This window comes from Cynara cardunculus, assembly GCF_001531365.2.
Source record: "Cynara cardunculus var. scolymus isolate 2C chromosome LG 8, CcrdV1, whole genome shotgun sequence".
Lineage (NCBI taxonomy): Eukaryota > Viridiplantae > Streptophyta > Magnoliopsida > Asterales > Asteraceae > Cynara > Cynara cardunculus.
Genome location: NC_037535.1, coordinates 654950 through 667660, shown reverse-complemented (window position 1 = coordinate 667660; position 12711 = coordinate 654950). Strand labels below are relative to the sequence as shown.

Below are 12711 nucleotides of genomic sequence, written 5' to 3'. Positions count from 1 at the left end.
TTTGGTTTTTATGCATATGTGCATACCAGACAAATTACTGGTATGTATATTTGTGCATACAAGTCCACTCCAGATGAACGGTTAACAAAATGTTCTTCAATTTTTGATCTTTTACGGTTTTTCCGCAAATCTGATGCTATATATAGTTTATATTTAAGTGGTTGGTTTAAATTTGCATAAAGTCATTATTCGATTGATCCATTTCCACACAATGCTTCACTTACAGTAAATTTGTAATCTAAATAAAAATATATGATTTGTGAAGTCGAGAGCTCTGACTGGCTTCAAATCTTCCTTGGTTGACTCGAGCGGCTTGACCCCAACCTTAACTTCTTGTTCAGGCCTCCTCCTCCTCCCTATCCCATGCATCCATCCATCCATCCATTTATGCAAATTATTATATATGCCCCCCCCCCCTCCCCTCAGACACTTATCTCTTCTATCTTTCTTATTGCTTCATTCAGCTCCATTCTTTGCTCAACATCACTTTCCGTACAGGCTGCTCCGATATGGAGAAGCTTCTCCATCTCCCCAACTGACTCTCTTGCCCCCGATGCTATTTCTGGATCAATCAGCTCTTTTTCCCTCTTTTCAGCAAGCGCTGATCGAACCCATTGCACCACGTCTGTCCCACCCTTTTGGTTATTGAAATATTGGGATGGGTATTTCCCTGTCATGATTTCAAGGATGATGATACCCATGCAATACACGTCGCTTTTTGCAGATATTTTCTGGTTTAGCATTGCCTCCGGTGATTTGAATGCAAACATGCATTGTGCTGTTGGGGTTTGGTTAACCAATGGATAGAAAGCGTAATCACTCAGAAGTGGCTCGTAGTCATTCCCAATAAGCACATTGCTCGACTTTAGATTCCCATGAGGCAAATCATATGATGCAAATTCTGAATGAAGGAAACCCATTCCTCGAGCAACTCCTTTTATGATCTTTAATCGATTACTCCAATTTAATTCTGCATGGGAATTCCCACGATCACCTGCATGGCATGCATGCATTCATTTACGTATTAATCACTACAACTTTCATATATATATATATATATATATATACCCCCCCAACACACACACATATATATATATATATATATTAAAAAAAGTAAGAAATAATATATTATGGATATGGATCGTACCATGTAAAACATAGAGCAAACTGCCTCTTGGGACATATTCTGACACCAAAAGCTTCTCTTCTTTCCTGTAATGATATGCCAATGGTGTCAATATGTTTTGGTGCTTCAATTTTGCTAGCTTCCTCACCTCTGCATCAAACACGTCCTTGGTCATTTGGTTCATCTCTTTCACCCTTTTCACCACAACAGACACTCCATTCCCAAGCATTGCCTTATATGCAGACCCTAACCCTCCATTTCCAAGTACCTCGGCTGCAGCCTTCATCAAGTCGTGTAACCCAAAAACTCCCCTCTCTTCATTCACCATCACTAGGTCTCCCATTGACCCCCCTGCTGGTAGGGTCACACCCCTTTGAGATGGACGGGATGGTGCTTCTTTCTTTTCCTTAACATTCACACTGCTAACCATAGTGTTGTTATTAGTGTTATCTTTATTGTTGTTGTTGTTGTTGTTATTGTTGTTGTTGTTGTTATTGTTATTGTTGTTGTTGTTGTTGCTACTATTGTTGGTGGCGGGGGCAGCGGGGGTGACGGTGGTGGGGGCAGCGGGTGTGACGGTGGTGGGGGTGTTGTTATTGTTGAAGTTTTCATACGATTTTCTACTAGTGCTTGTGGTTCTCTTGGGGACGGTTGGGATATTAACAATAGCTTCATCAACACGTGGTTCCTTACCTGAAGGTCTCACATGATCTTCTTCTATTCGATTTGCTTTAGCCAAAATGATCAAGATTAACAAGGCCACAACAACGATCATTATGATCCATTTTGTCGATGATTTTGGTCCTGCTGACGGCTCTACATCTGGTTGCGTTGAATCTTCTGCCTTGCATTCTTTCTCGAGTTGTGGGCCACAAAGATCAGCGTTGTTTTCAAACACTTTGGCATCAAACTGGTTCAAACTCTTAGGTATTTCACCTTCTAGTTTATTATTGGACAAATCAAGATTGGTTATGATGTCCGGGTCCGAAAATGCTGGAATGGGTCCGGAAAATTCATTGTACTCTAAATGGAGTTCCTTAAGATTTGGTAATTCACCAACGGATATCGGAATCTGGCCGGAAAATTTGTTATGTTGCAGCCAGAGTTTCTTCAAAGATCCCAATGTTTGGAAAAAATCAGAAGGTATGACGCCGGAAAATTGATTAGTACCAGCATAGAAAGCTTTTAAATAACGAAGACGATTTATTTGAGGCATGGGGCCAAGGAAAGAATTGTTTTCTAGGCTGATGGCTTTAAGACCATCAATAACCTCCAAGGCACCAATATCAGGTTGTCCTTCAAGACCCATGCCAGAAAGATTGATGCTGCTAACCATACCATTTGCACAAATGATACCAATCCAGACATTATTAGGGTCACAAGGGTTGGAACCGTCGTCTTTCCAATTGGTTAAAGAATCTGATTTGGAAAAAGATTTCTTGAGTTGGAGGAGGGCATTAGAGGGTGATTGTTGAGAGAGACATGAAAGTGGGAAAAGGGACAGGAGAAGGAAGAAGGAAAGGTGGTGGCCACAAACAGCGGCCATGTTTGGTGAAGCCGGGAGGGAGATGGCTCCGAGAAGAAACGGGCCGCTGTCTGGAAAGAAAAAGGGTTTGATGTTTGAATGGTTGGAAAAAAGAGTGGTGGTGGATGGTGAATTTGGATGGCGTGATGATGGGATGGGATGGCATGGTGGTGGTGTTAGAGAAAATTAAACAACGGTTGGTGGGTAGAAACTGGAAACTCGACAACTCCGAATGTATAGTCAATCAGATTCCAGGTGGTGGTTATCATTTCATTGAAGTTGTCAAACTTTATGACGATCTCCTTCTTTTAATCTCCTCAAACATGCTATATATGATTTCATTTTTAAAGTTGATGGATTAATAGTAACCATGCATGTCTTACAAATTAAAGACCACCACCAACCGACCAACTTTAGATTTAACTACATGTATATGGTACATTCATTTAAATGGGTTTTAAATTTCTAACTAAAATATATCTCATATTTAAATATCAACCGAATTGTAATACATTTTATTTCACTTGAGCGTACTACAATTAAGTTAATGTTCAATATATATATATATATATATATATAATCATCACACTACCGGCTCGGTCTTGAGGTACTTATTATGTTCGTTTCTTTTCTTTATTCACGCATCAACATGGGTTCAAATTAGGGCTTTGAAGTTGGTTGTGTGAAGAAATGTAGTGGTAAGATGCAAGAAGCAATTAATATGAGGACACAAGAGTTGGTGAAGCAACAAAATAGCAGGATCAAGAGTAGTCAGAGGTAAGGATTGGATATATATATATATATATATATATATATATACAATGTAGTAGGAAAGAAACAGAAGACCACAACAACAAAGGAGGAGCGAATCAGCTAGCAATGATGATTGAGGAAATCAGTTGTGAGGGAGAAGAGAACACCTAACGTAGGTGAGTGTGTATTAAAGGGTAGGATCAAGAAATAATATTGTGGTTGATTACATAAAGCTAGCTTTTGGTTGCTAAAATTCATCCAAGTCTTCATAATTAAGCAAAAAAGAAACATTATATAATGACAGGTTAAATAATCCATTAAACTTGTTAATAAAAATAATAATTTGTAACAAGCTAGTGAAAAAAATAAGTTTTTAAACTAATTAACTAAAAAAAATACACCCAAGTATATAGCATTTTGATGTTGATGTGAGGTTGGACCGGAGTTTTCAGTCATTTCTTGTATTACATGACAAAATATCACATCATTTTTATATTGTTACATGAATGAGATAATGCCTATCGAAACCTCTGAAGGTCGGGATTGCAAATGGAAGATGATTGATGGTGAAGACATTTCAAAGACAATCACCGACATGATAGACTTAGTTGAAAGAAAACAATGACCGTTAAAGTGGAAGGTAAGAATAATCGTTATGGTAAGTAGCATGCATATATGTTCTATCGAGAAAAAACACCCAACATTATTCACTTATTGATGATGATGATGAGGATTGAACAAGATTTAATAGTGATCCAACAATCATTTATTTCTTCTTATCAAAATATTGTAGTTCTAATTTATTTTTTACTAGAATATTATAATTTACAAAATCCACTCAGAATCATTATTAATTTAATTTTATAAAACAATTTCAAATTAAAAGAACTCTCAATTTTATAGATATCGAGTAGAAATTAAAAAGGTATAGAAACCTAAATAACATGTCAACCTCAACCTCAACCTCAACCTCAAGCTGTGGATTCTTTGAATTGTAAAAACAAACTATCAAACACACATTAGATCACAACGGGTTCAATGATTGGATAAATCATAACAATGAAACACTTGAAAAAATATTCATTAAGATAATTTGTTGGATGTCTTGACAGGAATTTACTCAACCAGCCCAATCCTTTAATTATGTTCCTTGAAATTTCTGAAACTAAAATTGCAAGTAAAACAATTTGTTGATACATTCGCGTTCATCACCAAACACGAAAATGGATTCTGGTCATGCTCTATAAGAATATTTAAAAATTCTACTCTTAAATCATATTTTTTGAACTCCCACCACACATCCCTGTTTACCACCACCTTCAACCATCTCTGACCAAACCCCCAAAAGCTCACCAAACCGAAGCCCACATATTGGATTAATTTTCTGATCCGAATAAACCTCAATCTTCATTCCGCTAAATTTATCGACAAGATTATCAATTCAATATGATGATGGTTTTCGTTTAATGCGATAGTTTTGTTTTATCATTACTATATATTATTATTTAAAAGAAAAGTTATTGAAATAGCTATTTTTCAAGGATAGTTTCATCTACTAGTCATTTTCTCTCCAAGTTTACCAAAATAGCCATAGATCCGCAAAATCAATGTTCGCAATTGTGGAACCAACTAAAAGACCAAAAAAAAATTATACTTTCTACCCCTGTTTGCAAAAAAAATTATATTTTTCACTCAAATCTGCAAAAAATTTACATTTCTTATCCGGATCTGCAAAAAAAATTATATTTCTTACTCGAGTCCACAAAAATAAAATTATAATCATCGAACCTAGTACTATTTCTATTTTAGTAAACCTTGTAAATAAATAAATGGTTAAAGGCGAAGGGGTTTTAACTAATGTAATAACATTTAACTAAGCTGATACTTTAGTAATTTACTGTTTGTTTAGAATTCTGGTAAGTTTTAGACAGGGTTCTTGAGAATAAATTCTAAAACCAAATTTTAATCCTCTCTCATCTGAATGAATCTCATCTTCCTTCCTTCCTTCCTTCCTTGATTCCTTCACCAAATCCAATTCAACTGCTACCACATTTGGTTACTACGTGTTTCTGCAACCTCATTTACACTCATCATCATCCCTTCACTTTCATCTAATTTTCATCCAATCGTGGTGGATACCCTAAATTCATCGCCTTCTATGTGGCGCTTCCACCACCGCCGTTGGATTCATACCCTCTTCTCTTCTTACAAGACCCTTTTCACACTCCTTTGGGTCTTCGGATTCACATCCCTTTTCCTATGGCAACGCAACATCGTCGATGGCTTCTTCATCTTCCGCCGTCCCCTCCCTTCTCGACCCTTGCCCCACCTCCGACCCTTCGCCTTTAATCTTACGGATTTTGGGGCTGTCGGAGATGGCGTCACTATCAACACCAAGGCTTTCGAAAATGCTGTTTTTACTATCTCTAAGCTAGGGAAGAGAGGCGGTGGTCAGCTCAATATACCTGCCGGGAAATGGTTGACGGCGCCGTTTAATCTAACAAGTCATATGACATTGTTTCTTGCTGAAGATGCTGTCATAATTGGCATTGATGTGAGTGTTGTTACACTGCTTTCTTTTTTCAATCTGAACCAAGCAAACTTCTTTCGAATTTTATTTATTTACCATACATTCTTGGTTGACCACATATAGATAACTCAATCTCAATGTTAGTACGATAGATTACTAGTAAATCTTGATCACTTTAATCGGTCTAAAATTTGATCGTTATAATAGCCTGTTATTAAGCTTCCATTAATTAGAGTTCCATTTTTCATTAGTTAAGGCATCAGAATGCTGTGAGAGCCCTTTGCAAATTAGAGCTCCATCGGAGTTAAATTTCAACTGTTTCTTAAAGTATCTTCTTCCTTCAGCAATTTTCAGTGACAACTTGATTGGATATTCAAAGTTTTATAGGGGCTACAATATTTGTTTGGTTCTCTCTTGTTTCGGATGAATATGATGGTGTATTAGTGTATCTATGCAATTCCCTTTTCTGTCGTAAGAAAATGGAATGCATGAAGAATTTCTTGAAGATTTGGACAACTTTTCTCTTGGCACATGTTAGTTCTTATAGTTTTGAGCTCTCAATTCTGCTGTCTACATGGACTTTTAAGGTTTTTTTTGTGGGCATTCCTAATGTGAAATCGTTTTTTTGACATATTTGTCACTTGGTAACAATTGTAATGGATTTATTTAACAGTTAGCTTGTTTGTTGGTTAAAAGTAGATGTGCCTCAACCATTTGGGGATCGGGAGGGGGGTTTACTTGTATGTTCTCGAAGTTTGCCATGCACATAATGTGCGTAATAGTATTTTTGATGGATGATTAGATCTCTAGAAGACGGAATGAGACATTGGTAATAGAGTACTGGTAAAGGCTTTCCCTTTTGTATGCAAGGTCAAATTTGGATGATTAAATTTTATAACTTCATCTAAGCAGAATTTTCAAAATGCACATTAAATTTTCATGTTGTAGGTTTCACTTATCCAACGCTTATGAATGTAAGTCATCAAATTATCTTACGGAATGTTGTATTTCTACACATATACATCATACATGTGCTCCAAAAACAAACAAACAAAAGGAGTTTAATATTTTTGGAACAGAGGGAGTGTATATCTCACATTATTTGTTGTTGCTTCCTTCAAACTACTCCCTGCAATCCACTATTGAAGTCCACTTATAATTTGAAATTTTTATCCTTGTACTTGTTTAAACATGAGAATGAACATAAACAAATGAAAGTAAACATGAACAAAAATGTTAAATTCGATTTGCGACTTCTTATGGATCAAAGAAGAAATAAATTTCTATAGTCTAATCAGGTGAATAGTTGCCATATTTTATGTTTCAAGCTTATTGCAATCACTTATGTAAAGGAAGAAATTACTAGGAAGGTTGTAGATGAACTAGAGACCCAGTCCACAAAAGAACATCCTGACTAGATTTGCATTGAATAATCAGGAATACATGCATTGGTACATGATTATGTCATCTAAAGCTTGATATTGACATCTTCGGTAAGGTCTCATGACTTTTTATAATGCTTGTGTTTACGTATCTTCATTTGACAGGATGAAAAGTATTGGCCTCTAATGCCTCCTTTGCCATCTTATGGTTATGGCAGAGAGCATCCTGGACCCCGGTATGGAAGTTTAATCCATGGTCAGAATCTCAAAGATATTGTGATCACAGGTAAGAACCTTTTCTGCAGTCAAGACTTCATAGATTCTTTTGATGCTGACCTACTAGTAACCTTTAGTAATTTCTATTCCCTTCAGCAAATTACCTTTAGATTTGTTGCATCTGTAATCATTCAAGAGATTTTAGAAATAGTTGTGGGTGGGGAGGGCGAGAGGGTGCTATGCATCAAAAGATGGATTGCTTTCTACACCAACTTTTTTTGTTAAACTGATTTGTTAGTTGCCTGGTGATTTTGGGCATCAAACACTTTCTTTTACGTACTCCCTGAGGTTGAACGGTAAGATATACCATTTATTCAAGGATAAATAGCCATGAAAAATGAGGAATCAGATTTGTCGGTATATTTTTTAATATTGTATGCGAGGACTGGGAGGGGAACCTCATACTGACGTGTATGATTAGTATGAAGTGACCAGAAAAGTGTCCATGGATGCATACTTGAGCTGATGATATATACGTTAATCCTGACAACAGGACATAATGGTACCATTAATGGGCAGGGTCAAGCATGGTGGAAAAAGTATCGTCAAAAGCTTCTTAACCACACGAGAGGCCCACTTTTGCAGATCATGTGGTCAAGTGATATTCTGATATCTAACATCACTTTGCGTGATTCACCTTTTTGGACACTCCATCCTTATGACTGTAAGAATGTAACAATCAGACATATGACAATCTTGGCTCCCATTTTTGAGGCTCCAAACACAGATGGTATAGATCCTGGTAAGTTTATCATTGTTATATATATCTGCAGTTTTTTGGTGTTCCTTTTTTGCTTATTTTATCATCCTTGTAATGGTTTGGACAGATTCTTGTGAGGATATGGTAATAGAGGACAGCTACATAAGCGTAGGGGATGATGCCATTGCAATAAAAAGCGGGTGGGATCAGTATGGAATTGCTTATGGGAGGCCATCAAAAAATATTGTCATTCGGAACCTCATAGTTCGGTCTATGGTTAGGTGAGATAAAGATCTCCTTGTGGTTTTGTTATATATGTTATAGAATTTGAATATGGATGTGTTTAAACTTGGGCAGTTCTGGAATATCGATAGGCAGTGAGATGTCAGGGGGTGTATCAAATGTGACGATTGAGAATATTTTAGTGTGGGATTCGAGACGTGGTGTTCGAATCAAGACAGCTGCAGGTAGGGGAGCATATGTGAAAGACATCAAATATCGGAATGTGACATTTGAGAATGTGAGAGTTGGGATTATCATAAAAACGGATTATAACGAACACCCGGATATGGGTTTCAATCGAGAGGCTTTTCCTGTGATAAGGGACATAAGATATGAGTCGATCCATGGAGAGGGAGTGCGGGTGGCAGTTCGTATGCAAGGGAGTTTGGAGATTCCTGTTAGAAATGTGAGTTTCAGGGATATGTCTGTAGGGATGAGAGACAAAAAGAAGCATATTTTTCAGTGTAGTTATGTTGAGGGAGGAGTAATAGGGAGCATATTTCCAGCACCATGTGTAAATCTTGATCTTTATGATGAACAAGGACTACTTGTCAAGAAATATGGTTCAGCAAATGCTTCAGACATAGATTATGATATTTAGAATATGTTTTATTTATTTATTTATTTACATTGAAGAAGATTTGTTGTAATGGTCTTAGAGTGCAGAAACCAAAATAATTATAAAAAGTAGTGATTATTAATACCATGATACAATGTTGAGTGGAGTCTATGAATCTGATTCCAAAAACTGATGGTAGTGAGTCAATTTTATTGTTTTGATGTGACAAAATATGAGCATAGTTTCGTTTTTTATGCATTAATTATCTATTATTATTTATTGCGAAATGTTAGGGTTTTTGGTTTGGATCTTTAATCGTTAACTGTTAATTGTATGGTGATGATTACTTGTCTAGAGATATGGAAAAATTTACAAGAAGAAATCATGCTTTACTTTTGCTAGCAAAAGTCAAATTGACTTTTATTTTTAGATTGCTTTTTACCCAGTTTTTGTTAACGGCTAACTTTGCTTTTAGATGGTGATGGTGAAAGTTTTATTACTCATAATTTTTAGCCGATAACCATTGGAGCCGTTTACGACAAAGGCTTGGGGGAGACACAAAACTCATAACCATTTTCTTCATTTCTATATATATTTTCTTTAATTTAATTTATATTATATTATATTTTATATACTTAAAGATTATCTAATCTACCAATGATGATACGTATAAATATTATTTGAAAATTGTTATAAACATTTAAATAAGATTTAGAAACATGATTATAACAAGAATTTAAAATGGTAAGAAAAAGAATGCAAGGACCAAGGTGATAGAGTAGTGTTTTGGGTTGGTAGGTTTGATATTTATTAATCATGTGGACGTCAGTGTTAGTGTCAGTGGGTTGGACCAAATTCATTTTAAGCTTTTATTCACGTGTCCAAAAACTAAACCTACACATTTAATATAAATGCTTGGTTGATTTATAATCCTAACAAGTTTTCATATTTATTTTCTTTTTTCTCTTGGTCAATTAATCCTATCCTATCCTATCCTATCTAGTTGAGTACAACTTCCTCTCATATGTCTTTTTTATTGCTCAAAACTCCCCATCCCTACAATGTAACTAATTTAATGAGTTACATAACTCAGTCTTAAACATTAATTTTAATTTTAATTTTGTTTCCATACAAATTAATTATTTACGGAGATGAAAAAGTATTCCATAGAATCTTTTCTTTATTATTATTAAAGGGATGGTAGTTGTATTTTGTAATGATTTTTATTTTAAATTTAAGCTTTTTAAATAAACCAAGATTTTGGAAATTTTCTTTCATAAAAAACCATTACAGATCTGTTTAAATAAACATAAAACATATAATTAATTATTTTAAACTATAGTGTGAGATTAAAAGAAAATATAAATTTTTATGGGGTCCCTTGGCGTATAGTATAGTGTAGGATATGTGATGATAATTGAGTGGGGTGTAGGGGTATAGGGGGCAGGTGGGGCCCGGAAGACGCGTCATAAGTCATTCACATGTTTTCCTCGTGCTCTAATTCATGCCTTTTTTCTTGAAATGCAAATATTTAATTCCTTTTTCTTTCTATATAACTTGTTTGAATTATTTGTATTCATAGTTTTTCAATGTCTACTTCCTCTGAGATTGTGGATTCCAATCCTCTTCCCAACTCCAATTTCTCACATACCTTCAACCTTTTCACTCAATACTTGAAGAAGAAGAAGAAGGAGCAAGAGAACACACATCTCCCTCTTGGTATGTATCTTGTTAATTCCAACTTCAAATTTGTATAGATTTGTATATATTTGTAGTTGGGTTGGATTGGATTGGATTGGACTGGATGTGATGTATGAATGAATAGCCGGTTTACTGTAGGTATGGCATCATCCACCATGAATTTGTTCCCGGTGACCATCAAATCTACTCACCCAGATGTTGCTATTGCTAATGGTTTCCCCCAACTAGTCCCAAACAAGGTTGAGCCTGAATCAACCCAAATGACCATCTTTTTTGCAGGGCAGGTGATGGTGGTTGATGATGACAAGGCCATGGAAATATTTATGATGTTGGGTGGGAGTGAGAAAGGAAAGGATTGGATTCCCAAAACAGAACCTTCGGATCTGGTTGCATCAACACACATAACAAGGATGGAGAAGCAAGGCGTTAGGATACCAGGTAACCTTTTCTCAAAACCACCTACAGCTACAGCTACATCTACATCTACATCTACATCTACTAGTAGTTTAGTAAGCGATTGGTTTGTGTAGGTCTTCCTATTGCAAGGAAAGCTTCCCTTGCTCGATTCTTGGAGAAGAGAAAAGAGAGGTAACAAATTTTAAGGAAAAAAGCAACTGTTTTTTGTGTTAAAGATGAATCTTGATTATGGGTGACTTGAATTCAGGATCACGGCAAGAGCACCCTACCACTACCACTACCACAGTGACAAGGCATCATCGACAAGGGAATCTTCCTGATCATCGTTAACTACTACTACAAGTATTGTCATTTCTCATGGTTTTTACCAAGGCTTGTATCTCATCCATCATGTCTTGGGAGTAGGAGGGTTATACACGACAAGATGTCTTTCTAACTGTTTTTACATCCTATCGTATCCTTCTGTTATGATTTAAGTCAATGAAATTAATTTTCATTGTGTTTTATCCATCATATTAATCTTAATCTTAATCTTAATGTATTGTATTATGTATTATGTATTATAAACTATGTTTGAGGCAAGTTGATTTGTTGCTTTCTGTTTACTCATCACATCAGATGTATACATTTAGCAGACTTGTTATAATATTACATATTTTATATCATTGCTTTGTTTGTATGAATCATATTTTGTGGGATTTAAAATTGAATACTGTTTTTAAAATACTAATTGGTTTTAAAAAGCGATACAGTAAGATGATATGATTTTGTATGTAATATTATATTTATGGATCCATCCAAAAGAGCATGATGAAAACGTGGAAATAGTAGGCATCATACATCTTGTCTTTGCCTTTTTCTTTTTCCTAAATTCTATTATTAATTCATTTGGTGCCTTTCTATTTTTTTATTTACTTTTATTATTCATAACTTTTAATTGAATACCTTTCTAATTAGAATCTTTCCCTCTTTGTTTTTTTTCACCGCTATCTATATTATATCTATACTATATTATAAAGCATTTGGTTAAAACTCTTAAAACTCATTCATCCCTAATTAAACGATTTCATCCCTATCCGACTTCATCCTATATCTGAATTCGTGTAACGAACTACAGATAAATACAATCAAATACAAGCTAAACATCTCATTTTAAATATAAAACATCTAAAATATAATTAGTATAATCATTAAATTATAACAAAATACTTAATTATTATCTTTATAAAATTTATAATATTAAACCAAAAATAAATTGTTTTATTATTAAACTTAAATTAAATTATATATAAAAAATATATATTCTATATTATAAATCACTAGAAGCGTACTCGCACAATACAACGAGATATATCGTGATTTTAATATTTCATTTTATTCTTTACCTCAGTCGATGTTATAATATGACTTTATGTGATTTTGAGAAAGCGATGATATTTTTATTTTTGAATAAAATATAT

The 12711-nt window shown here is 34.9% G+C and overlaps 3 protein-coding genes across 4 annotated transcripts; 2 read left to right on the top strand and 1 right to left on the bottom strand.

The window, feature by feature from the left end:
* Window positions 1-422: 422 nt before the first annotated feature.
* On the bottom strand, window positions 423-4350 carry LOC112516112 (pollen receptor-like kinase 3). The gene is made up of 4 exons (XM_025123116.1): window positions 4314-4350; window positions 1785-2623; window positions 1148-1715; window positions 423-994 (listed from the first exon to the last, which is right to left on the bottom strand). The coding sequence occupies exons 1-4, from the start codon at window positions 4348-4350 to the stop codon at window positions 423-425; spliced, it is 2016 nt and encodes a 671-aa protein (XP_024978884.1).
* A 1042-nt stretch (window positions 4351-5392) lies between these two features.
* On the top strand, window positions 5393-9354 carry LOC112516908 (probable polygalacturonase). Its single transcript, XM_025124158.1, has 5 exons — window positions 5393-5958; window positions 7482-7602; window positions 8086-8334; window positions 8420-8573; window positions 8650-9354. Exons 1-5 carry the CDS (start codon window positions 5563-5565, stop codon window positions 9173-9175), a joined length of 1446 nt encoding a protein of 481 aa, XP_024979926.1. The 5' UTR covers window positions 5393-5562; the 3' UTR covers window positions 9176-9354.
* Window positions 9355-10702: 1348 nt separating this feature from the next.
* Window positions 10703-11915, top strand: LOC112516764 (protein TIFY 11d-like). 2 transcript variants are annotated; one of them, XM_025123985.1, is made up of 4 exons: window positions 10703-10852; window positions 11114-11272; window positions 11365-11422; window positions 11499-11915. In XM_025123985.1, the coding sequence occupies exons 1-4, from the start codon at window positions 10723-10725 to the stop codon at window positions 11569-11571; spliced, it is 420 nt and encodes a 139-aa protein (XP_024979753.1). In that variant the 5' UTR covers window positions 10703-10722; the 3' UTR covers window positions 11572-11915. The 2 variants fall into 2 exon arrangements, with proteins under 2 accessions (XP_024979753.1, XP_024979752.1); XM_025123984.1 differs by having other exon boundaries at window positions 10715-10852; window positions 10973-11272.
* Window positions 11916-12711: the final 796 nt, after the last annotated feature.

Coding starts and splice junctions, on each gene's coding strand:
- LOC112516908 (XM_025124158.1), top strand. CDS start 5,563: ATGTGGCGCTTCCACCACCGCCGTTGGATTCATACCCTCTTCTCTTCT. Junction 5,959..7,481: donor CTGTCATAATTGGCATTGAT/GTGAGTGTTGTT, acceptor TTCATTTGACAG/GATGAAAAGTATTGGCCTCT. Junction 8,574..8,649: donor ATAGTTCGGTCTATGGTTAG/GTGAGATAAAGA, acceptor AAACTTGGGCAG/TTCTGGAATATCGATAGGCA.
- LOC112516112 (XM_025123116.1), bottom strand. CDS start 4,350: ATGTTATTTAGGTTTCTATACCTTTTTAATTTCTACT. Junction 2,624..4,313: donor ATACCTTTTTAATTTCTACT/CGATATCTATAA, acceptor TTCTCCTGTCCC/TTTTCCCACTTTCATGTCTC. Junction 995..1,147: donor TTTGCTCTATGTTTTACATG/GTACGATCCATA, acceptor CATGCCATGCAG/GTGATCGTGGGAATTCCCAT.
- LOC112516764 (XM_025123984.1), top strand. CDS start 10,723: ATGTCTACTTCCTCTGAGATTGTGGATTCCAATCCTCTTCCCAACTCC. Junction 10,853..10,972: donor GAACACACATCTCCCTCTTG/GTATGTATCTTG, acceptor GGTTTACTGTAG/GTATGGCATCATCCACCATG. Junction 11,273..11,364: donor GCAAGGCGTTAGGATACCAG/GTAACCTTTTCT, acceptor TGGTTTGTGTAG/GTCTTCCTATTGCAAGGAAA.